The sequence below is a fragment of the Mus pahari genome, chromosome 5 (genome assembly GCF_900095145.1).
Source record: "Mus pahari chromosome 5, PAHARI_EIJ_v1.1, whole genome shotgun sequence".
NCBI lineage: Eukaryota > Metazoa > Chordata > Mammalia > Rodentia > Muridae > Mus > Mus pahari.
Genome location: NC_034594.1, coordinates 132737737 through 132764620, shown reverse-complemented (window position 1 = coordinate 132764620; position 26884 = coordinate 132737737). Strand labels below are relative to the sequence as shown.

Sequence of the window (26884 nt, the reverse complement as noted above, 5' to 3'; positions counted from 1 at the left end):
CTCTCTCTCTCTCTCTCTCTCTCTCTCTCTCTCTCTGTGTTAATGTCCTCTGGCTACAATAACATCATCATGTTGTCTCCCAGAACCGGTCCTTTTCCCCACCCCAGTCTCACCTGTTGTAAATTGTGTACTTGAGGCATCACTCTCATTGGTCCCCCGGACTGCGCTGATGGATACCTCATAGCGGGAGCCAGGTCGAAGGGCTTGCACTGAATACTGGCTTAGGGGAGGCTGCAGCCGGAAGGTCGTCTTCCCACCTTCGCCACCCACCAAGCCATATTTTAAGAGAATGAAATCAACTTTGGCTCGAGGTGGGGTCCATTCCACAAAAGCCACAGTATCAGAGACATCTCGGACAAGGATCTGTGTGGGCCCGTCAATGACTGCACGAGAAACAGAACACGATGTTGATTCAGGAGTAAGCCGCCTTTGGCATCTGTTTACAGTGGGATGGGTTTCCTCGCTCATTGTATAGATGGGGAATATGAGATACAAAAGAGGAAGTCCCTTCCTGGAGCACAGATTGTTGACACCATGGACCCTGGCATTCAGTTCTCCTGGAACTTGGGCTCTTTCTCCACTCATTGAATATGTTTCAGGTGCTGGCATTTCAGTCTGGGCAGGGGAAGGACACTTACTAGCTTGGATGGCTCTGACCTACTTCTTTCAGAGGCCATGGCCCAGGCGGAGAGAAGAAACTTCTGGCCTGTGCCTGTCGCCCAGATCTTATCTTCACTGGGCCCAGATGAAAGCTCTATGAGTTAATAGAGACAAATGAGACCCAGACGTGGTTGCCAAAGTCTCATTATGAGAATTCAGAAGTTATTCCTATCTAGCTTTATTTGGCTTAGACAACCAGACTGGCATTTGCATGTGTGGACATGAAACATGCCAGTCAAGAAAATGTGCTCATCTGAATTAAAAGGGCTTCTACTCTAGACTTGTTTCTCTCTCTCTCTCTCTCTCTCTCTCTCTCTCTCTCTCTTTCTTTCTTTCTTTCTCTCCTTCCACAAGTGCCTGCATTTTTCTGAGACTGAAGACACAGGACACGAAGTGTTCTCCAAGTTCTCTGGTGCTAGAAGTTGTCTCTTTCGTTAGCCTGTGTAGAGGCTGGGCTGGTGTGGAGATTCTCTACTACACTTCCAGAGAAATAGGGAGCATTAGATGTGGAGGTGAGCAGCATAGAATTGAAGAGTGGAGGAGGGAGAGGAGGGAGAGAAGGGAGAGGAAAGGGAGAAGGGAGAAGGAGGGGAGAAAGAGAAGGGAGAGGAGAAGAGAGAGGAGAGGAGAGAGAGGAGAGGGAGGAGTAAGAGGAAGGAGAAAAGGGGAGGAGGGAGAGAAGAGAAGTGGGAGAGGAGGGAGGTATAGGTATACAGACAAGCAGAAATGAGTCACTGTGTGGGCTTATGGAAAGATACAGAGAGTAACTCAATTTCTGATATTCCATTTTATGGTTCAAATATTTTATGAGTCACAGGTACATATATTTCTGGTCCTGGGTTTCTAGGAAACAATTTATGTCCTTCCAGTAAATCTTCTTTTGCTTCAGTTAGTTTAAGTAACTTTCCATAGATTCCTCTGTAATTTTTGGTTAGGATTTGTTTTTAAGCTCGTACACATTGGGCCACTTTCAACTCTGTCTCCAGCATGGGTGTCTCCATCAGGATGACTGCAGGCTAACCTAGAGTTAGTTCCTCAACTTTTCAAATGTGAGCCATTTTCTAGATGCTCGACTCTCAGCCCATTGCTATTTCCTATTGAACAGTCTAGTATCAGCTACAAAGATAATCACTAGATCATGTTGGTGCCATTTGATTTGGAGTTAAAATGAAGTTCTATTTATCATACTCGAGGTAACCATGTGTTTAAACAGAAAACATCTGCCTTTTCCCCCACACTACAGCTTTAGGTGACTTGGACCTTTGCTATTTTACTTACTTTAGTCGCAGGGTGGCTAGATGCCCTCCTAGCTATGACTTAAGTTCAATGTCTGAAACGCTGTAGACACTCAAGAGTGCTGAGTGAATGAAAGGAATGGACGAGCCTCTTTTTCCTTGCAAAAGGGATGGGAGAATTTTTTTTTTTTTTTAAACTGGAGCTTTTTGAGGGAGGATGAAAAAAAGACATCAGAGAAAATCAGATAACCACATAAGGCTTTTTTCCTTCAACTCTTTAGATCCAAAAACCCTAATCATAATGGATTGGCCATATTAGAATGTGATTATGTAGCACAGAGGGCGTTAGCTGCAGGAGGTCTTGTATTTGCATTCATAAAATGGTCTGCCTGGAAAAAGCCAGTCTGAGTGCAGATGAGGACTCAGAGCTTCACAGGAGGGGGTTGCTGTAGGTCAGACCTTAGCAGAAGGAAATAATCAAATGATTGTTTCCTAAAAGCAGCAGACAGGGATGGGAGTCAGCCATTTTTTCCTGCTGCATCTTGGATACCACTCTTCTTTGGTCAACTGGTCTTAATGACCTGTTCCAATCAAGGCTGTAGAAACCTTGATTTCAATTTCAGCACGAATTTCTACACAAATACAATTTTGTTCTGTATTTTTTTTCTTCATCGTTCTCTTCTTTTTTTTTACACTTTTCTTGTAACTTTGTACATTGCACAAAGCCATTAAGTAGGACTTCTTTTCTTAATTGAAAGCTGCTCAGCTTTCCCATGGCTTTCTAAATCTGGAGCTTTTAATTTTAAGGAACTCTTAAAAAGCACTTCAAATTTTATTTTAAAAATTCATTTGGATATAAAACTGAGACAGAGTTGGACTGCTTCTTTAAGTGCCCTCCATACTTGGGGAAGCAAGCTACGCAGCTGGAATGGTCCCTCTCCTTTTCTGAGGCATCTTTCCTTTTTAGTCTTTCACCTGATAATTTTTTTTTTTTTTTAATGTCAGGCATAGGAATTGTCTGGTGACACTCCATATCAGAAGTGAATTATCTATCCTGGTAGCAAACGTCTAGTTTTCAGAATCCAGCATAACCTTGGGGGACAGATTTGTGCCCGTGGCTCTATGGGGAGTCTTTCAGATCACCATGAATTTGCTTCCATGGGGTTTCTTCTGAAACCCACTTTATTATAACTTATTTCTTGAGCCTCCTCCCCATAATAAAACATTGTTTATAAGAAAAGATAAACTTAAATGGATGAACAAAATAGAAAAAAGATCAAAACAGAACTTTCCTGGTTAATAATATGAGAGAAAAATTATTAAAGGTACAGATCTCCTCCTGATCCTGACTTGGCTTTGGAACCCTGATGCACCAACACAACCTAAGCTAATGCCACAATAGTTAAAAAAAAAAAAAAAATTCAACATTTTCTAGACTAAATCTCTAAGTCTTAGAACCTGATGCTGTTAGTTTGGACACAAATATCTAAATTTGAGCAATCAAGCTACACCATAGCTTTATTGAATAGTGCTGTGGTTGCCCGTTCTACCCAAACTAACATTTTGTTCTCCACCTAAGGTTGGCTTTGTAGTATGTCAATTTCTGTTTATGAAAAAGAATACTCATCTTAGTTTTTGTTGCTAACAAGGAAACTTGTGTAAGCTCCACATCTAACCTCTGTCAACAAATGGGAGACAAAATACCTAGTACCAGATGCTATTTATCACTTCTCGGCAACTTTCAGGAATCACACGGGTGTATATCACAGTTGCTAAGTTACAGCCCTGAAGCTGAACATCCTTTGTCAGCTAAGAGGACAATAAGGCAAAATATGACCTAACTAATGAATTGATCTTGAAAATATAATGACCCTGAATGAGGTAAGCTGTGGACACCAAAAGAATAATCAACTTGAGCCATCACCTGACTCAGTGACTCAACTCTGCCTACTGCTTTCAAAGAGTCTGCCCCCTACTGGCTCTACTTCTAGCACCTTTCTCATGTATATGTGTGTAATAGTAAGTATTAAGCATGCAACAGTATAGTGCTAATTATGTAGTGCACTGCATCTAGTTTAATCCTCATACTAATTCAGTGGAGAAGGTGTTATTAAACAGATTGATGTTTGGGAAAGTTTGGTTGAATTTCTCCAAGTAGGCAAGAATGGGTTGGATCTCGCTAGTTTCAAGGTTTATGAATCAGACATCAGTGGATGAGGCTTAATGAGTGAGATTAGTAGAAACATACTGGAACTATTAATAGAGAATTTCCTCCGTGGAACACTTTCTCCAGTTTGTATGCGTGCAAGGGTGAGCACTAAGGAATATGTTCTGCTAGGATCTGGCAGAGTATGTCCATTTCCAAGTCCCTGTATCATTTCAGCTTTCTGAGGAATCATAGAATCTTTTTCACCCGTCCATGGCTAGCAGTTCTCTGGGTAGCCATGGAAGAGCTAGAGGCACTTACCAGTGGAGACGCTGGCAGAGGTAGGAGGGCTACGGGCTTGTTCCTTTAGAGCCACAACATTCACAATGTACTCCTCCCCAGGTTTCAGTCCTGTCTGGTTAAAGGATGTAACGTCGCTGGGGAGCTGAGCAATCACCCCTCCTTCATTATTCTGGAGAGCGGGGAGAAACAGAGAAATCAGAGGGGTCACTGGGAAAGAAATATGGTTAGAGAAATTGTGCAGACTGGAAATTTAAAAACTGACCACATCTGTTCCCCATGAACTGTCAGCAGAGTGCTTGGGGCCAGGAACAAGCCCAACAGGCTCAATAAGAACCATTTCTCGACAACATTTCTTTGGCCTATCAGGGATTTTCTAAGTTTGCCAATAAAATCTAGTCATGTGGTGGTGCAGATTGACTCTTGTCAAAGAGTTAATGTTCTATGGTCATGATCAATGTTATCAGATTTGGGGCACTTATTGTGATGATTATCTGTTAATAATAATACTTGCTTGTGCATATACATAGTACATATATATGCAGTATTCAAATCTAAGACATTACCAGATTTGCTTCAAAACCCAGAATTGTTGTCTTATTCCGTTCCTTTTCTTATGGTGTGACCCTGGTGACAATCTGTCATTGTCATGTTTTCCCTTCACTCATAACATGAGGTGTAAAGAAAAAGAATAGAAACACAGAATGAAATAGAAATAGGAGAGAGAGAGAAAGGAGATGAATGTGTGGAAAAGGAAATGTGAAAAAGCAATTTGATGATGTTAGGTTCAAGATTTATTGTCAACATTAATCTATCTGTCCTCTCTCTCCCCCTCTGTATGTACCTACCTACCTACCTACCTACCTACCTACCTACCTACCTACCTACCTACCTGCATTCTTCCTATTATCATCTACCCATCTACCTACTTGTGCTTTGGAAATAGCAGAGACAGAGGGCCTTTGTGTAACCCTGCTACTCTTCTGTGTTCTTTGGTCTTTATGTCCCGGCGAGCCCCATATATAACGTATAGGCATGTTCTTATAAATCAATGTGATAAATGCCCCCCCCCGTTGTTTCAACCTATACATTATGGCATCTATTCCATGCAGCCATGTATTTATTTGATCTTGGCTTGCCCTGGCTGGCTTGTCTCTCAGTCAAAATTTTATATATTATATGTAGAGCAGGAGGATGTGATGGTTTTTTTTTTCCCTGCCTGAGCAGCAGGAAGACATGATTCTTCCTGCCTTGTTATAAACCCAGTTGCCTGCAAGTCTTTATTGGCCATTTAACTCATATAAGACAAATCCTAACAGATTTGTACAGAACATCTGGTTAGGTGTATTGAGCTTGCTGTGACCTGACTATACCCACACGGGGGTGTGAAAGTTCTGGAGTAGAGCCCGAGACTTGGGGTTTTTGTCTTAAACCTGGCAGATGATGTCACTTAAGATCTCTGAGTCTTGGTCTCCACAGACTAAACAAAACTAAATGTAAAATGAAGACTCCCATTCCATTTACTGGAAGGTCTTTTGTAGCTACAATAGTCGTGGCTGCAGGAATTTTGGAGTAGAAGAACAGTAAAAAAAAACCACTGTCTTGTTAGCCAAAAATGTGTCGGTTGTCATTAAGTCTGATGAATGACTCAAAAAATGCTTTCTGATGGTGAAGGATGAAGACAGAGGGGAGGAGTGCGCTGAACTCCACATCCATGAGTGATGCTTAGAGGGGATATGAGCAGAGCCAACAATGCTGGAAACTGGAGCAGCTCTGGTGACTTGCAGACAGTTCTGGGACTCATCAAATGAAACACTGCTCTAAAGACCAGAGAAGACTCTTAGGATACCCTTAACTCACAAGTTATAGTAATGAATTTGTTTAATGAAAATTTTGCTTAATGGAGTGGAAACTCATTTTTGACTAATTCGGGAAAACCAAGATTATGTTTTACATCTCTGACCTTCAGAGGCTGAAGCCCATATGCTAACTTTTTCTACACTTGCCTATGGACTGACTGACTGTGTGACTGGTTCCATTTGGCTGCTCTTTTATGCTAAGGATTCAACTTTCTGAAGCTTGGTTTCAAGGCTCACTACAAACATAGCTCCTCCAAACCCTCTCAGCAGGCAGCTAGATATTAGCACTGCTTCCCACATGCCCCATCATCCAAGACAGAGAGCTGAGCTCGGGTTGTACGTCTTAGATAGCCCTCTGGTTTGTGTGAGGACTGTATCCCATGGCCCAGACGCTCACAGCACGTCTTGTGTCTTCGGTAGCTCTGGGACTTTCCTAGGACAGTACCTTCCTTGCCGCCCCTAAATCTCAGCTGAGAATCAGAATATACCAAATCAGGCTTGTTTAAGTGAGTTCACAGTTGAGTGTTACCTTTGGAATGAAGCTGATCTCCCACCCGTCGAAGGAGAAAGAGAAGGGCTCCCACTGCACCTCCACGGTGGTCTCTGTGATCGCCTTGAACTGTAGCCCTTGAGGAGTGGAGAGATCTGGAACACAGCAATGTGGGGCAATGTCATGGCCATCCCTGGCAGGGGCAGAGATCACTTCCCGGTGCTGTGTCTTGTGACCTCCCTTGGTGTCCTGGGTGAGGAGAGGTGTGGTGGGCAATGCCAATCCTGCTGCAGACAGAGTCTCCATGGCAGGGCCAGCACACTGTCATGTGGTCTAGGTGCTCAGCGCAAGTGAATGCATGAGCAAACTTAACAAATGTAATCATTAGGTTTTTTTTTTTTTTAAAGATTTATTTATTTATTAAATGTAAGTACACTGTAGCTGACTTCAGGCACTCCAGAAGAGGGCATCAGATCTTGTTACGGATGGTTGTGAGCCACCATATGGTTGCTGGGATTTGAACTCAGGATCTTTGGAAGAGCAGTCGGTGCTCTTACCCGCTGAGCCATCTCACCAGCCCCGTAATCATTAGTTTTGTCCTTTCTATCTCATAATAGAAAATGTTAAGGTTAAAATTTTAAAGAATCATGTTTTCTCTTCCTCTCTCGTGTGGTAGATCCTGGCTCTCAATAAAAAGCCTTTCTCAGAGGACTCGAATGCTACCTTTAGGTACCGTGCAGGATTCCTGGGAGGCAACAGTTTCTGATCTCAATGTTCCTATTTGACATCCAGGAAAAGGGAGACACAGACGTGGCTGGTTGGAGATGTGGGATAAGCCAGCTTCATGATAAAACTGGATGCTTTTCTTGAGTATCTGAGGTGTACGGAATGTGCTGAGACTCAAACCACTACCCCTTGGATGGTCTGAACTTCCCGCTTTCTGTACACCAAGGAAGCATAGGCAAATACAAATTGTTGGTCTCAATTCATCTTCTCTAAATTCTCTCCTTTCTTCTCTTGCTCACCTTGTTTGTTTTCCTAGTTTTGTTCCCCCCAAACGCACACGCATGCACGCGCGCGCGCACATACACACACACACACACACACACACACACACACACACACACACACACACACACACANACACACACACACACACACACACACACACACACACACACACACACACACACACATACACACACATACAGGTTTAGTGAGGTGAAGTATGCTTGTCCTGATGGAGTTCCAGTCACCAGCCCTGAAATACGATAGTGTGACTTTTCACAGTTCTCTAGGAAGCCTGCTCCCTCGTTAGTGTTGCTTCTCAGGCTGTTCCCACTGGAAAAGGACAGATTCTTGGTTAATTTATTATTAGTTTTTCCTGTGGATTAGCTTCCCTGGTAGGAAGGCAAGGCTGAATCTGAAGCCCCTCGAAGGGATGTTAGGTGAGTTTACAGGACTTTGTCTTTGTCACCTAGGAGCTAGCCTGAGGGGATGCCCTGAACGGGCACAATGAAAGCCATCAGAGATGGAAACCACATCAAGACATGGGTGTGGATCAGAGAGGAGCAGCTTCTGGATAGACCAGGCACTCCAGGGGTGACTCATGCCCCAGCACAGTGGGAAAGGAGCAGACGGTGACTTGCCTCCACACAATCATTGCAGATATTTAAAACTAGCTTTCAGGCACCGATTTTTTATTTTTTAAGAGGGTCAGATATAAACAGAGATAATTATAGGTAGATTAACATACTCATCGTTCAGGAGAAGTCCATTATTATCCTAAGACTTTAGACACCTGCCAGTGGAGAAAGGTGACTTCTTAAGCCCGTGTCCCTGTCTTTACATCTTTCAAATCTCAGTCTTTGACCTCTTTGAGAACCTTGAGACCAACTCTTTTAACTTGACATTTTCTTTCTTCTGAATTTTCCTGGCATTTGTTATCCAAATGTCATTTGTCATTTGAGACCTGTATAAAATGAGCTCAGAGCTTGTATTTCCCTATATGGTCATAAGTTCTCTTTATAGACCCCACGGGTTTTCTGAATTCTGAGGGCCCCTGTTTCCATGGTCCACTTCTTGTTCCGTTCTCTTGTTACTGCTAGTCTGTGCCTCTCAGCCTGTATCCTTCAGATGCTCTTCTCTTTGTAGAATCTAGTTTTTCTTCGCTGTCTCTATAAGGCGGATAGGCATCTGCAGTGCAGATTCTGCACTAGAACTGGGGCAGAAGAATACAGCCTGCTGCCCAACTACTGGAAATCTCTTTCCTCAGAGCTGCTCATCTTAGTTTTGGAAAGTTGAAAGTGATACAGACTCTTTGTAAAAATTTAAGAGCTCAGAAGTATACAAAGAACAGAAATAGCGTTTCCTTTCTTATTTTATTTTTGAGCAGATTCAATGTTAATACTTGGTAAGCTATCTCTTATATTTTTCTGTGAAGAACTAAGCATACACAGAACACAGATAAGGATCTAGAGGAGCCCCCCCTTGTTATTAAGAAATAATAAAAACTTTCCTGAAGTTCTGAATCATGGAGACAGTTCAGCTTGCTTTGTGTCTATGTTTTTGCTCTTACTCTCTCCATGACAGTTTTCTAAGTTATTTTCAAGAACCTCAACTTATACTCCTAAAGTGACTCTTAGGGTATTTTGGTAAAATAAAAGTCATAAAAAGATGACATCACATCTTTATTAGAGATAAATGCCATCATCTGTAGCTTAAAATAATGTTGCTATTGTTTTTTCCCCTTGCTCTGCTTGGCACACAACCACCTGTAACATTTAGCCCTTGTTTATTATATTATATTTCAAAGCTCTTAGTTTTGAATCCCTAACTAAAGGTCTGTATAAGTCTCACTCTTCCCTGGACTTCCAGCTGAGTCCAGCTTATAACAAATCAGTGTTCAATCATTAAAATATTGTTTGTAATCAGAAATGCCTGCTTCCCAGTGGGTCCTTTTTTTTTTTTTTTTTTTTTTTTTTTTTAATATGGGCCACATCTGAAACCTCTACCCCCCCAAGAGCAAAATATTGCAGGCATCCCTAAAGAATTAAGAAAAGACACTACTTTCATGAATGCCCATGATCTCATGTAGGAGAAAATAAAAATGAAGCAGGATGGGGAAATGGTACGTACGAGTGGCCACCTTGGCAGTGATGGGAAGGCTGAGGATGTTGCTAATGACAGCGTAGACGCTGATGTTGTAGGTGAGACCTGGCTCCAGCTCCGTGATGGTGACACCACTCCAATCTCCAGGCACCCGCTGCTGGAGCTGAAGGCCCCCCAGGGCCGTCGGCTGGTAAGAGATCACATATTCCGTCACTGCCATCGGCCCGTCCCATTCCAGCTCAATGGACCTGTCGCTGATACCAGCCACTCGCAAGTCCTCTGGAGGGGCAACTACCAGGAGGCAATACACAGACAGCATGAGCTCAGAGGATTGCCATTTCTCTTGCTACATCTCACCCCCTCATTCCATGTCTGAAGTTGTGTTGGGATCCATGGCTTCGTTCTCTACTGAAAGATTCCAAACTCCACAATGACCATACATGATTGTGGTGCTGGAGCTGGCCCCTTACTGCCTTGTGAAAGTTGACTGTCAAATTTTTAAGAACTCTGCCTGACTGCTCACAGGTATTGTCATTGTTAAAGATAAAACATTATGAAGCAGTAATTAAGCAAATTGTGTCTGAAAGGTAATTATTCAATACCCCTCATTTTAAAATCATCTCACTGCATCTTACAATTAGCTATGCCTAAAAGGTGATTTTTGTGTGTTGCATCTCTGGTAGATACTACATAGTTGTGTTCTGTTGCATGTCTCTTCCCAACTGCACGTTTAATGTTGTCACAGGAGTAGCTTGAAACTAACCATGGAGGTGCTTACACAATGGACATTTGCAAAGGCTACAAATGAAGGCTTACTTGTTTGTTTTCCTTCATACAGCCAGATGTGAGATTTTTCACAGCACACCACCAGTTAAGCAGCTTGGTACTTTAATAAATTACTGCCGTCAGACTGTCCTGACAGTCAATTCTGATTTAGCGAGTGGAAATAAAGACTAATTCTTGTTTTTCTTAGAAATTATAAGAAGCCAAAACGGGATGTCCTGTACCTCATGGCCTAATGAAGATGCTCAGTAGTCCTTTCTTATAGCATTCCTCCTTTTAAAAGGATGGTATTTAAGTCTTGAAGCAGATGTAACTAGTTTCAAACTAATTTTCATTAGCCTTGACCTTGGAGAGGTTGACCAGAAAGCCTTCTTGAGAGCTTTGCTTTTCTCACTTGTCCAGCTTTGCAAATGCTGTGCAGAGTCGCCAAAGGTTAAACCATATTGAAATAGCCTCTCTTGTACAGATCCCTTAGGAAGTGAGGATTCACTGTATGCTGGGCATCAAATCATTGAACCTTTAAGACTAATTAGAAGGCTAACTCTAGTGTCTATAATTGGATCTGCTCATAGATTACAGCAAAGATCAGGCCAAGATTTAAGTGATCGTAATTAACTTCCATGTTGGTATGTGATGGAGGTTCCCACTGGTTGAAGAGCTGCTATTGGTTTTGAATTTCTGTCTGGGTTATCTAATACTTTCACCTTTAAAAACAAACAGGGCCAGACTGGTTGCTTTCACAGGGGCATGGGAGCCAGAGGATAGCACCTGCCTCCTCTAGCTCACATGGGAAACCTTAAATTCTTGTCTAAGAGAACTGAGCATTCCTTTAACTGATCCAAGATTCATGGGAAAGATTAATATCACAAGTCTATAATGCCATAATAGTCACATTTACTTTTACTTTGGCTCCAAACCATTCTCTGTATTAAACAGTTGAGAAAATAAAATTTCTTTTGAGTAAAGAAGATAAACGTTATCTGAAAGAGTAAGTCTATGCTTTTTTCTTATTTAATCAATTTATTTATCTTTGTTTTCACAGTGTAGCAGTCACAATGTAGCCCAGGCAATATTAGAACATAGAATCCCCCTGCCTAATCCGATCTCCCTGATTATTGGGATGGTAGCTTTGTATCATTATTTCCACACATGTCTTAAAATTTACTCTAAACAAACTTTCAAAGCTAAAAAATTTGTAAATGAACCCATGGTATTTGGCATGCTTATTTTTTATTGTTTTTTGTTTGTTTGTTTGTTTTGTGGGTTTTGTGTGTGTGTGTGTGTGTGTGTGTGTGTGTATGTGTGTGTATTTGCTATGCACCAGGAAAACAGTAAACACTTTACAATGGGTCATCCCATTTCAACCTCCCACCAGCACAGCAGGATAGGTTTTATTATTACTCCTAATTTATAGATAGGGAAACTGAGGCCTACAGCAAGCAAACACAGGAGTGACAATTTGAACTTAGGCACAATGGTTAGAGAAGCTGTCAGCCAATACAGAATTCTAGATTGAGGTTATAAATTATTTCAATTATAAAGTATGTCAGACCTATCATTTAACTAATTAAAAATCCTTTTGTGGTAGGTAGGTAGAGTAATCTTAACATCACAGAAGAAGGCTGCGTGGAGGGATGCTCCAAAATCCAGGGAACCAAGTCATAGCAGAGTGACTTAAACTCGGATCTTTCACAGAGAAGGCTACAGTTCGCACCTGCTTTCTTCTTTTATGTATGCACAGCTTCAAGGACTGCAAAGAAGCTCCATGAGAAACAGGCCAAATGACCCAGACTTGAGTTCAACAGAGCTTTTTCTTGTGCCACCTCCTCCACTTGTGAGTCAACACCTTTACTCTCTCTGAGACTTACTGACAGGACACCTCCTGTCAGGGGCAGAAATGGTCATTCCAAATTTCAAGGCAACTCTTGGGGCCTGTGGAACTAGTCAGTGTATTCCTTTTTTGATTCTTTCTTCCAGAAAAACAGAGTTAATGATGACAGTGGTGGGTGATCTAAGCAGGACATTTAGAATCATAAGGCCTTCATCCTCCTCATCTCAGACAGTGAATACTGCCTTTACATCTGAATGGGAGGACACCTGTGGTGGAAGTGCTATGGTGAGTGAAGGTGTAATGGTTAATGAAGGTGTCAGCCATTGCTATCAAACCAAACAATACAGAACTATAAAGCAAACAACGAAAGCGATTCATGCAATGAGTGGGTGGGGGGTACCAAGTGTTTGCAACTCACTCCTTTACAGCATTCTTTGTGAGACCTAGTGAGCACCTTAGTGAGCACCCTGGAAGGCAGTTCCAGGCTGTGTTTTGCTCCATAGAGCAAGTGGTTTCAGGAGACAGAGGTCGAGCAACTTGTCTCAACAGAGCTGAGCAACGATGCTGAGAAGTCTTCACACATCTCACTGAATTCCAGGGAACCTTGTCCATCCACTCTTAGGGAGCATTCAACAGCTCACTCACCAGTTCCTGAGCTGACCACCGTCATGGGGTGGATAGTCACAAGGGACTCCAGGTGTTTCTCATTAAAACAAAACCAAACAAAAACCATTTGCTGGTCTCAGCATTTATGTCAAAAGACTACTCATTGTATATTTGATGACAGCGATTTTATTTTGCAACTGTGGTTTAGCATCTCAAAAGAGGTCTAGAGAATTCAAAAAGTTAGTGGGGGACCAGGTTGCTCATTCTTACTCTGCTCTTAATGGACTGTGGGCTCTGGGAAAAACCTGTGTCTGACTGCTGCTTTTCAAATCTGTAAAATAAGAAGCTCAACGGAGCTTTTGTTTTTCTGAAGCTTGTTTTAAGTACTAGAACTCAGGAGGTTTTGTTATATTATCTTTGCATGGGCAGGGGACAAGGCAGAAAGACTCATTGGCATACCATAAGCAGAGAGCAAGGCTAGAAGTCAACTGTAATGGCCTTGCTGTCAACTGATGCTGCCATAGAGGGGGCCTCACAATGAAGTCCACGAGGTGTGCAGCTATGCTCCATGTCCTGCCAAAGAAAAATAGTGACCTACAAGGAAGTCTACTTTGTGCCTCTTGATGTTTTCACCTTTCTGACCCTTCTGCCCCCTCTCGCTCTGCACTCCTGGGAGCTGTCTTGCACGCACCTGGCCAGAAATGTCAAACACAGTGAGTAAATAGGCCCCACTCCTACGTGCTCTTCACAAAGAGCTAGTAAAATAGCACTTTAGATAATGGCCCACATCCCTTTCTGGAAGAGACCCATGGCACTTGGTTTTAAAGGCAGGCATTAAGAGGAGTACCTCCTGCACTGAGAGGTGGCTCAAGGGTTGCTATAGAAACAGATGGAGATTATGCAACTGTCCTTCCTCATGGACTTTGAAGCAGTAAAGAAAATCTCTCTGGGTTTGCTGAAGTCTTCCCCAAGCAGGGCAGAGCCCTTGTGTCAGAGGTAGCAGGGATGCTAGGTTTGGACTTGACCCAGATTCAGCTGTCTGAGTAGCTGCTGAATCTTGTCGGATGTGACCAAGGCCTCCTCGTGTTTCCAGTTCAGTTTGAACACTGGATCAGATCAAGTTGTTTTGTTGTTGTTGTTATTGTTGTTGTTTTACAAATAGACCTGACCGTGTAGAAACCCATGTCTAGAACATGACAAGTGTATGCAGATTCACAAATATTGATTGTATTAAGAAGTGCTCAAGCTATAGGAAAACATCAAGGCAGCTTGACTCAGGTTGACTCTTGGCATCCTTTGGACAGGGCCTTCAGGAGTCTCACCCTCCTGGTAGAAACGAGGTTATGTTTCATGCTTCCAGCAGCTGCCCTTGTGCTTGGGATTCAGGAGTTCTGAGGGCTAACTTCAACTTCAGTTGAATAATTGGTATAATGACTACACTTTTAGAAAGGAATTTCAATTCAGTAAACAGAATTGAGAGGCTAGATGAAATAATTGGCTATAGAAGAAATGAAACATAGAAAAATATTTCTTTCTAAGCAGTGAACTATTATCATCCTCTTTTTGTTGTCCTTAATCCTTTAGAAGGGCTTAATTTGAAGCCACAAATGCAGATGCTAAACAACAAAAGCTATGGATGCTGGCTTCCCAGGACTTGTCCTTTAGAAATTAGTAGAATTGCTCAATTAGGAGGTTTAAAAATGTTGTTTGTTTTTATTTATTTAAAAAAATTCCCAGAAGGTATTCTGAGTTCATAACAGAAAGGATCAGTTATGTAATCTATACTTGTAGGAGCACAAATGTATCGGCAATGGTTACTGATTTAGTTGGTAGGAGATGAACAATAAAGAAACCTATGGGAATAATATGATTTGTGGGCAAAAAGACATAAAAATCACCACTAGACCCATGAAATATGGGCATCTCCCTCGCGGCTGGGTTTAGGATTTAGAACCCCATGGTAAGACATGACTCTTCTGTCATTTTCTACAATATAGAAATGACATATGGAGTTGGTTCCTGTCTGTGCTATAGTCATCTGGAACAAAATGAGTCATGTCTGTTTAATATTCTATACTAATTGTTAGAATGTCAGCTCCTTGGTAATTTCATAAACCAATTCCATCCTACAATCTGTAAGCTAACCAGATAAACAAAGAACTGGAGCTATCCTCCCTTAAGCAGTGATATAAGATGCTGATGGGCAAGGGAGATAGTTTTCAGCAGGTACAACTGGTCCTGAGTTTAAGACCAGCTTTACCTGGCATGGTCCGGTGACCTTTTCCTGTTTGCTGTGATTTGAATATTGTTTGCCTGTGTCCCTCTAGCCTTCAAGAATTGAAATTAATGCTCATTCTGACTTATTAAAAGGAGTAAAAACTCAGTGAGCCAGACTAGTTAGCTCATCAGAGTGGACCCCATGATTGAATCCTAGCAGAGTAATAAGGAAATGAGACAATATGCACCATAATCCCTCTCTCTTATCATGTGACTCCTTGGTCTATGTGGATATTTTGCCAGTAAGAAGGCTATCACTAGATGTAGCCAGCTTTCCTTGAACTTCTAGAACTGCTATCCCAAATAAACCTTTTTATAACTGACCTGACTGTTTTTTGTGTTATTTGACAACAGGATAGGCTAATAAACCAAGCACCCTACCTTAAGGACAATAGTAGTTAAGGACCTTAAGGCGTTGTCATCTCTACTATCATGTCTTGGTTCTAGTCTCAGGGGTGGTGGTCCAGATCTTATTCTGAATATGACCTCATCAACTGTTATGAACTTGCAAACAGTTGCTACAGCAAGCGAGTGAGTATTACCAAACTGGGAATTATTTTGTCCCCTCCTCTCCATTCTTTCTCCCCAACCAACTGGAGCTAGAACCCAGAACGTCCCCCTTCCTACCTGCTGAGCAGTCAGGGCCCTGGTAGCCTTCCTCACAGATGCAGAGACCCTCCTGGCAGTGACCTCGCCCACTGCAGGCATTCAGACACCGTCGCTGGCTGCAGTCCTCACCAACATAGCCCTCTTGGCACAGGCAGGTACCATTGGCACATTGCCCCTTCCCTGAACAGTCCCCAGGGCAGCGCAGCTCCCTGCAGTCCTCGCCTGTGTAGGGCTCTTCACAGACACATTCCCCATCCACACAGAGCCCTCGGGAACTGCAGTCTGTTGGGCACCGGAGCTCTGAACAGTCATCTCCGCTGTATTCACTGTCACAAATGCACTGGCCATCGACACACACCCCCCGACTGGAGCAGCCCAGTGGGCAGTAGGGCTCTGAGCAGTTCTTGCCAAACCAGCCTTCATTGCAGATGCAACCACAGGACTCGAAGCTAAAGTTGCCATGGCCGCTGCAGTGAGGGACATAGTCCAGTTGTCCTAGAATGGCCAAGGAGAAGGTCAAAGGGCAGCAGTGGCCTCTCATAAATGGTGCTGGGGAGGGGTGAGCAGAGACCTGTACTCATCCCTTGAACACACTGGTGCTGCTGAGAGCTAACTACAATGTAGTTTGGTACAAATTCAACTTAATACATACTTTTTCACCCACTGCAGTTGTCTATGTCTAAGACAGCACTGAGGGTAAAGATGGATAAGCTCTGAGCCTTAGTCCTTTGACAGATCACTTTCAGAGTACCTTAGACTGGGTTCATAAGAAGTGACTGATTGAAATAATGGTCCCACAAGAAACTTGCCATAGTGGTTTGGGTGAGGGAATCAGGAAGGAACACGGCTGAGCCAGAGTGTGGTTATGCAAAGTCCCTGGAAGAGTGACTCAGGTTCCTCCTGAGGTGAGCACTTGCATCCACGATGATATCATGATTGTTCCTTATCACCCGACTGCCTGGATCTGAGATACATGAGTCTGTAGCTTCGGATAGAGAAAACTGGGTGCAAGGCTGATGCACAGATAATGGGAGCTGTTGCTTACATGATACTGGGTGAGTTAATAGTTAATAGCTCCTTATTGCTCTCATATGTCATTTGTAGACAAGGAAAAAAGTCATAGGCCACGTGACTGCCCTAGCTCACAAGCCAGAAGCAGCAGAACAGATCTAAACTCAAACGTATAAGTACTGCTCATATCTTACAGTGAGGAACAGAGAGACAAAGACAGAAGCAAACCCACCGACTGTTCAGCCTTCTGGAGAAAGGATACAGTGTGTGTGTGTGTGTGTGTGCACGTGCGTGTTCATGGAGTTCATGGAATAGACCAAGATAAAACTTCCATCTTGCTGGAAAAGATGGTGACTGTCCTCTGGGACCTAAATGACTACCATTTTTCAGATGGGAGAAAGGCTGTGAGTGAATTGAACAGAGCACCATATTCTCTAGTCATTCAGGTTAACATGAACAGATATCAACTCAACAGCCTGTGAAGACCAAAGATGAATGAAGACAGACATCAAATTTCCTGCCTGCCATCAAAGTTGCTGTGCTGAGCCGATGTACCATTACCTGACTCATCTCCCCCCCCCCCCCCCCCCCCCACCCCGCCAAATCAGGTTAATATATTTCAAACTGAGTAAGCAGTGTTGAAAATTCCTGAACCAAATCCCCAGGGGATGGCTGCATTTAGATCTTACAGATGACACATTAAGCAGGAGCTATATACTGGGCATGTTTTTCTATGACCCTGTGAAGAGATGCTGTGTTTTTCTTCCTCTCATCCCACCTCCCTCTCCATTCAGCTCTCTCCTTATCTACCAGGGACCAAACTGCAGGCTCTTTAGACTCTACCTGTGGCAGCGCTTTCCTGACAGCAGTTGGTACTGCACTGGTCTCGCAGCAAGGACACCTCCCTCTCCAGCATCTCGATCCGGCTCAGCAGTTCCTGCAGTACCTGGGAAGAGCTTGCACATGGGCAGGCTTTTTTGGGGAGGTTGATCTTGTGGGTGAAGGTGACCTGGCTTTCATGGTCTGAGGTTTGGCCTGTGTATTCGGCCAGAGTATCATCTTCGTCACTCATGTCCTGCTCGGCTGAGGCCTCCAGCCCCGAGGAGCAGAGGCTTTCAAGTGGCACGTTGATGTTATATACATGGTTGAAGACCATAGGTTGTTCCTTGCTGGAAGTGTTGTAGCTGGAAGCCCCTACTTCCTCCTCCACAGTTTGTCTCTGAACCCTTTCTGTAGTCACCTCCAGCCGACACTCAGAAGGCTTGAGCATGGATCCCAACAGGATCAGGTTTACACCAATGAGCATGTTCTTCAAGACTACTGTTTCCCCATCGATCCCCATCTTCTCAGCCAGAGCTTGGTTCAAGAGCTCTCAGTAGTAGCCAGCATGGAGTTATAGGAATCTGCAAGAGAAAGCAAGGGTGCATATGACCTTGAAAACCTGTGCCAGGCCACCATGGCTCTTACTCTGTAAAGCTAGAACACATGCAGACAGAAGTTCTCTGGGCTGTGTGAAAAATTTGGAGAAGACTGTGGTTGTCAGTCAAAAATCTGGGTCTTCTCTCAAAGACTAGGTTCTTGATAATGGACATCACTTCTATGTAAGGTGTTGTTATGACTTTAATTTTGAATGGCCCCCTCCCAAAGCTTGGTTAACAGCTGGAGATATCTGAGAATTGGATTATGAAGGATTTGATTTCATCAATAGATTAATCCATTAATGAATTCATACATTTGTAGCATTAAATAGTTGGAAGGAGCAGATCACTACTTCAAACGTTGTGATGCTTTGAATAAGAATGGCCTCCATAGACTCATATGTTTGAATTCTTAGTCACCAAAATGTTACTATTTGAAAAGATTAGAAGGATTAGAAAGTATGGACTTGTTGGAGGATGTGTGTGACTAGGGGTGGGATTTGAGTTTTCAAAAGTCCATGCCAGGCTCAGAGTCTCTCTTTGTCTATAGATTAGGATATCACTTTCAGATACTGCCCACTACCTGCCTGAATGCTACCATATTTTCTGCCATGATGATGATACCTTGAGAACTATAAGCAAGCCTCCAACTAAATGCTTTCACATGTAAGAGTTTCCTTAGTCATGGCGTCTCTTCACAGCAACAGGACTGTGACTAAGACATGGGTATATCTCATCGCTAGCCATTTCTGTCTTCTCTGCTTCCCAGCCACCATGAAGTGAGCAGCTTTGCTCTGCCACATCCTCTAACATGATAGACTGAAACCTTTGAAATGAGACAAAAACTTGTTTCTCCTTGAAGTTTTTCTTTCTACTCTTTTGTCACAGCACTGAAATATCAGACCAATGTAGCTATTTAGGCACAGAATACAGTAGCCTGTTCCCACAGTATGCAAGGAATTTCTAGAAAACATGCCAGGAATGGAGGTTCTGTGAACAGCCTCTTCTACTGAGAAGAGGTCAAAGCTTCTCTTCACTTCTAAATTAGGATTAGGATAAAGTGGATCACAGAAACTTTAGGGTACTCCATGTCTCCTCAAATATTTATTATTAAGGAACCTCAGTGGTCATGTCAAATAACTTATCCATCAACTCCTTTAAGCTCACCTATTCAAGGGTTGTCTTCATAAAACCCAACCAGCCAAATAATGTGGTCCTAGGCAGTTTGTGATTGTTAATTATCCTTGGGTACATTTTTGATTTATCTGGGATGATGTGAGGCAAGCTTTGTTTTAATCTTCTCATTAGTATAGTCCCCATGCTCTGTGACCACAGGGTGCCTTTCTTCTGAGGTCCTATTTAAATTGCTAAAATAATGAATTATCTCCTTCACTGGCTACCTAGTCACCAAGAACCATGCAGTATAATAAATTCACAGTAATAAAAATCAGGTTTTATAAGATTATATTTCCTTTCTATTCCTTGTGTAAAAGAAAAAAGTAGAGAGATTTAGACACTTTGGTTCTCAAGTAAAGTCAGAGCTACTAAGAAGATTAAGGACTAAGGAGCCAAGTAGCCATAACTATGAGGCTAAGAGTAAGGTGGTCAATGTCAGTTAAACACCCACAGAGCACAGATGGATATCCATTTCATAGAGCAATTTCTGCCTAGAAGTGTTGAGATGTGAAAGCTAGCCAGACTGATCCCAAACCAGTGTTCTTAACAAATATGCTTCAATGCCGTAAAAAAAAAAAAAAAAAAAAAAAAAGTGTTCAAACTTGGGCATGGTAGCACACATTTTTTTATTGCTAGTATATGGGAAATAGAGGCAGGAAGATTAACAGTTCAAGGCCAAACTCTTCTACATAACAAGTTTAAGATCAACCTGGGATGCATAAGACTTTTTCATTTTTCATTTTATTTTTTTTAAAGAAAATGCTCAATTATCCTGGACATTCTAGAACTTTCTCAAGAATACTAAAGTTAGAAAATTTGCCAGGGTGTAGTTTATTGCCTTTTCTTCTTCCATGAAGATTCTCTTTCCATAATTTGCTTCCTGTCCCTTCATACATTCCTTAAATGCAAGTTGAATTTCCTGTCCTTCATATTCTTGTGTGAGTACACTTCTTGTAGTGTTTACCATGCTAGACCATGGGCACCCTATGCCTGACTTTCCTACCCAGCTTGCTAAGTGGATTTGAGTCAGACCATGTCTTCACTGCAGCATATTGCTCTGTGTTTAGGATATAAAAGTGCTCAGTATTTAGTTGTTGAATGCATGGACAGGCAGATGCATGAAAGAATGAACAAATCGATGATTTAATGAGTAAGTGCTCAGTGAGCAAAAGGTTGAATCATTCTCCAATTCATTTAATCTCTCTCCATTAACCCTAAGTTACTTACTGTTCTGTTTAATTTCAACTCCGGACAATGTCTAAGACTTCATTGAATTAGGAATAACTGGTATTAGTGACTAGCATAAAAATCATATCTTATTACTCAGCTCTTATGTTATATGTTGTATTATTTTCTCTCCCTGTTTCTAATATGGAGAGGAAGTAGGGCAGACCAGAGCTGCTGAGACTGCCAGACTGTCTGGGCTCAAACCTCATCACCATAAATGTTTATCTATGGGAAAACCACTTAACCTTGCTTTCAGCTTTGCATCTGTAGAGTGGAGCTAAAGAATGGTACCAACTTTATAGGAATAGAATGATGATGCCACCATTATCTTTATAATACATATTCAGTATTGAACACTGACTCAAATAAATACATAAATGCTGTTTTCTGACCATTTGGTTTTTCTCCTATGCATATTCCCCAAATATGCATAGACATGTAAAATGTCTTACCTAGTTGGCATCAGAAAAGCCCAATTCATAGCTTATCCTTGAACAAGGATGATGAAATCCCAGAAATACTCTGGGAGATACCAATCCATTGGTCACATCTAGATAATCTAGATCTACCTTGGGAATAGATGGCCAGACATGTCTAAACCAAATGTACCCCACAGCTGTAAGCTCTTTCTAGGCCCCTCTAATCTTAGGTTATACTTATCTTCCTATTTTGAGTTGCTCCAGGTATTACATCCTTGGATGTCACTTCTATGCTTCTGTCATGACAACATTCTCACAGTGGGTCTGTCAATAGTCCTTCCCATGTACATAAGACCTTGCTGTCTTTCTTAAACAATACTTTGTTTACCTGACTCATATTTATGTTGCTGAATAACATTTTCTTATGGAACTTGTGAAATTGTTATATAATACGCTATATCACTTAATATAAATTTTTGGCTAATTGTAGATAAGAAATGAATAAAAGAATAAGTGATATTATAAATGAAAAGAAGGACCAATGATAGGGGAATTATGAGGGAGAGAAATGTTAGATTCTATGTGTAGGTGCAAAACAACCACTACAAATTGTAGAGAAAAGGAAAGTTGGAGTTTTGTATGAGAAAAATGATCAATATTTTAGTCAATATCTAAACTTATATAAGTAACTTGACCATGTAATATGTGTAAGACCAAATTTATTTTTAAATGTAGGCTTTATTAATTGAAATAGGGGGCAAAATATAAACCAGGAGCTTGTATGCCCTTACCGCACCAATAATTGATCATTTTTGGATGATTGGCATGTTGAAAAAGTTCAAATCTTGTCATCTGAGGAAGAGAAATTTAACATTTCATTCAAAGAGGTAAGAACATGGGAGGTTCACATGTTATTTTATGACCCATTCATTTGACAGATATTTATTGAGTAGTCATTGGATCCCTGCCCTGTGTTTATGGAAATTATATCCATATGCATGGGATTGGAAGAATGTAGTATAAGGGTACCAAGAAAATAAATACCAAACTTAATATTACATATACAAATAAATTACTTGATATTTGTCATATAATCATATCATATTATATGATACATATGTCTGTGTTTATTTCAGTCAGGAAGAGATAGCTATTGTGGAGAGGAAAAAGTTGATGAAAGGAGTTTGTGAGTTAAGCAGGTGAGGGTTCATGGTCATATTTATAGAGTGATATCCTGAAAGGCTTGTCTGATCAATCAGCTCACAGCTGATCAGATACTTGACAGAAGTGGGGTAGAGTGTCTTGCAAAAGAGAGGGGATATACAGTCCAACCACTGGGAACAGCAATGCAGGGGCTCTGGGGCAGGGGTGGGTCTCAGGCATCTGCATAACAGGATGTCTGGGGCGAGGTTGGGAAGGGGATGTGGAAAGGTCCTGTAGAACAGCGCTTTGTCCTTCACTGCTGATAATGCTCACTGTCCTCAAATGCTTCTGGTGCCACCATGGGTTATGAGCAGCTCCCATTCCTTGAGAAATTCCCAGCTTCAGAGAGAAATAAAACACAGGCATGCCAGTGCATGGTGATGAGCATGACTAAGGAGCATGCCAGCTGTCCTGAGAGGATGACTATAGGTCCTCCCTGAAGCAGGAAAAGTGACCCTGAGGAGGTCAGAACTCTTGGTGCTGTTTGTCAAATATTTCTGGCCTGGCTTTCATGCACATAGTAGGACTAGATTTTCTAACCTTCTTTGGGTGTATGAGACCACATTTCTGGTTCTGGCCAGAGAATCATTATGAGCTCTATTCCTCTGTGTCTCTAAGTGACTGCATGGAACAGAGACCCACTTTCCATGCTAGTAATTGCAGCACAGCTTTTGGTTTTGGAAGCACAGTTTTGGAGATTGATTTTTCTCACATATAACTTAGTCTACCCATGTATAACATTAGCGTGGATCTTAATAGATTTCTCTGTAGTTTAGGAGAAGAAGGAAGAAGAAGAGGAAGAGGAGGAGGAGAAGGAGGAGGGGGGGAAGGGGAAGAGGAGGAGGAGGAGGAGGAAGAGGAAGAGGAAGAGGAAGAGGAAGAGGAAGAGGAAGAAGAAGAAGAAGAAGAAGAAGAAGAAGAAGAAGAAGAAGAAGAAGAAGAAGAAGAAGAAGAAGAAGAAGAAGAAGAAGAAGTAGAAGAAGAAGAAGAAGAAGAAGAAGAAGTTCTTCCTAGAACTGTATTTGCTGAAACTGATATTCAGAATATGGTTTGCTCAATGTGTGTTTAAAGGTCTGCTGCTGTTGAGGGAGTGGACTTGTACACTGCATAAGGGCCTGGAAAGGTGATTTCCATATGTAAGTCATAGCTTTCCTAGTTGGGTAAGCTAGTATCTGTGATGGTAAGTAGTAAATGTCTGTGTAGTCACTGGAGGTATCCAGGTACAGGCCAAATATTTTGAGATTCTGAAGAAGGGCATTCATTCACCAGAGGAAAATAAATAGGACTAAAATCAATGGTAAATGTTTTCCCAGTATTTTACAGAGTCATGTACTTAGTGGGTTTTTAGGAACCTACTCACTTCCTCCATGTGCCGTTTTCTTAGACTTTCCATAACAGAATTCCATAAAAGGGCAGCTGAAAACAGCAGCACTTCAAAATCAAGTTATCCTCAAGGTTGACTCTTCCCCAGGGCTCTGAGTGACTCTGTTTGTGCCTCTTTCTAAGCATCAGTTGATGACCTGCATACCTTGGCATTTCCTGCCTAGTAGATATATCCGTGCAAACTGTCTGCCTGCATATCTGAGTCTTTGCATGGCAATCTTCTGAGACATGCTGTGTGTTCAACTAGGGCTCCAGCCTATTCCAGCTTGACCTCATGTTAACATAGCTAACCCGATCTGTAATGAGTTTACTTCCAAGTAGAACCACATCCTGAGGTACTGTTGGCTAAGACTTCAACCTAGACACAATGAAAGGACAAGACTCAACCTATTAAAAAAATACCAGGAGTTATTGGAACAAGCTATGTACCTGCCTTGTGCTATGTTATGTGTTCTTGCAGCAACATCTGTAAGCTAGAGAGGAGTAATATTTAAGATATTCAAGATATTTATGGCACAAGTATGACTTGGGGGGAGTAACCAATCAGAATGGGGCTCCCACACATGTAAAGGAGACATCAATCACTCTAGTTTGCTATGTACAGCAGGTAAACTCCTATGGTGATATTCTGTGATGGTAGGTCCTCTTTCTCTTTCTCTCTCTCTCTCTCTCTCTCTCTCTCTCTCTCTCTCTCTCTCTCTCTCTTTCTTCCTTTCTTTCTCTTCATCTTCTTCTTCTTTTTTTTTAAGATGGAGAAAAGGCCAAGTAACTTGACCAATACTGAATGGCTAATGAATAGAGGAGTTGGTGTTAGACCCAGATCTTGCTGACTGGAGCCTGGGTCTTCAGAGCTACTCTTCAGCCAGCTTTAATTAGCAGCCACATACTGTTCTCATGAAAAGACTCGCTCTTACATTGCCAACCCTCTCTTCTCCCGGGTTCAGATTTAGGGCTTCTTGACAGCCGTGACTTTTAGTTTAATGTTTTCTCCACAAATCCAGGCTGTTTCCCTTGAAATTGCTTCAGTCTCTCCTCCTTGGGGGAAAACTTTTCTGATGGCTTTTGATTTATAAGTGCCCAGCCTCTGCTTTGACTCAAGCATCAGGGAAAAATTCTCCACCAGTAAACTTTGCTACTAGAGGTGGAACAGGAGGCAGCTTTTAAACCTGCTCCTTCCCAGGAAGAGCCTGGCTCAGCCAGCCTTTTCAGAGAGCCAGACCTTGACTTTCTTGGCACCTTCTTGTTTCTCTTTGTCCTCTGAACTTCCTCTGAAGTTCAGGAATTACAAGCCACACTGACCAGACCACTGATGGCCTGCTCACCTCTTAAGCTGCTTCTCTAGAATGAGACAGAAAAGGAGGTGGGGGGTTGGGGGTATGTAAAGGCTCTAGCCAAAGTCAGCTCCAGCAGAAGAGGGCAGAAACAAAGGTATAAGAAGCACCTGCTCATCATATATGCCTTTAGCTTTTTCCAAATTTATGTCAATAACTATTTCAAAGTGGCTTTTCTTCCTATGTCACCAAACTCTTCACTTGCCTGGCTTCCTTCTCCTCTCCTGTCTCCTCCTCCTCACTGTTACTGAGAATGCTGGCCCTCATGCAGGAGGATGGTTTTGTGTACATTTTATTGGTGGTGGGCAGAGCTTTGCAAACGTTTCCAGGAAGACCCTGTCTGCTGCATTATGCCTGGGAATACTGCATTACCTGGCTTGGTCTTCTTTCGAGGTGCCTTGCCAGCTCTGAAAACCATGCCCTGCTGTTGGTGTAAAGTGGTGGGCACCCACTGATGCACAGTCTCTCTTCTCTAAAGATGACTCAGTGGTTCCTCTCTTCCTTAGTTCTGCCTGTGTATCAGATGGTGGTAAACTAGCAAGAGTCAAAACTGGAGCCCAGAGGGTCTGTTAATGACATAGACTAGTGATAGGAGACAGGAAGAGTATGGTCTGAGTGTTTGCGTTCCCCTTCTACCTCCACAGATTTAACGTTGATATCTTCACACCCAAAGTGATGATAGGCCCCAATAAATAGGATCAGTGGATATCCATATATATATATATATATATATATATATATATATATATATATATATATATATTCCTCTAGGGAGACCTCTTGATCCTTTCACCATGTAAAGGCATGGCTAGAATTTGCATGCCTCATAAGAGCCAAAGAATAGGGTCTTAGACTCAGGATTTGCTAACACCTTGTTCTTTGTTTCCTAGCCCCTTGAATGGTTTTAATTAAATTTCTGTAGCTTTTAAACTGCCGGCCCTGTGATGTTATTTTTCTGTAGCTGCCTAGTAGATTCAGGCAGTGGAAAAGGAGAGGAAAATCAGAGGAAGAAAGCAAAGAAGAGGAAACAGGAGAGGAACTAGGAAGACACCTGTTTAGGAAAAGAAACCTGCAGCAATTCTACAGGTAGGATGAAATAACATAATCCCTAAGGGTAGATGATACACCCCAGGTTCAATGACACACTAACAGTTGTGAGCAAGATAGATGGCCAATGACCAGACAAATGAGACTTCGAAGGAGTTGCTGTAACTCAATAGATTGATACTCAAGAAATCGCATGCTTCTATTGATTCATTTCCTCTGCTCCAGCTTCCTTATCAATATAATTATCATGGCCCATACCAGAGGTGTCTCCAGGCAATTTGTAAGAGGTGGATAACAGGATCGTCCTTAAGGCTGATTTAGTGCTGAGTTAATGAGGTGCTCACTTGTCTCCAGGGAGGTCTGTGGGGAGGTCAAGTCACCTTAGTTGGATGGAAGCCTCTTGTACAATTTAAAGTCCTTCTGACATGGCTATTCTTTCCTTGCCCCTCCCCCACATCCTCCTCTGGATTTATTTCTTCACACTGAAGGAATCTTTGAAGGTTATGGAAAAATATTCTTCGAGCTTTTACAGACACAGTGAAGGAAGGAAAGAGCTGACTACAGAAGCTGGGATGAGGTTGGAGACAGGAGTGAGGAAAGATGGAGGGGGGGGGGCCGAGGGAGAGAAGGAAAGGGAGAGAGGAGAGGAAGAGAGGCAGCCAGGAGCCTCTTTTTTCTTTTCTTTTCTTTTCTTTTCTTTTCTTTTCTTTTCTTTTCTTTTCTTTTCTTTTCTTTTCTTTTCTTTTCTTTTCTTTTCTTTTC

General features: G+C 42.1%; 1 protein-coding gene across 4 annotated transcripts in view; it reads right to left on the bottom strand.

The window, feature by feature from the left end:
- The window catches only part of Tnr (tenascin R), a 406193-nt gene that overhangs the window by 58354 nt on the left and 320955 nt on the right, over positions 1–26884 (bottom strand). For 2 of the 4 annotated variants that reach the window (XM_021198259.2, XM_029538976.1), the window contains 6 exons: positions 17762–18321; positions 15926–16402; positions 9829–10092; positions 6730–6845; positions 4363–4513; positions 114–383 (listed from right to left, as the gene is read on the bottom strand). In XM_021198259.2, coding sequence (XP_021053918.1) covers positions 114–383; positions 4363–4513; positions 6730–6845; positions 9829–10092; positions 15926–16402; positions 17762–18260 — 1777 coding nt within the window. In that variant the 5' untranslated portion in view covers positions 18261–18321. Of the gene's footprint in view, positions 1–113; positions 384–4362; positions 4514–6729; positions 6846–9828; positions 10093–15925; positions 16403–17761; positions 18322–26884 lie in introns of those variants that run through there. The other 2 variants (XM_029538977.1, XM_021198260.2) reach the window with 2 other exon arrangements.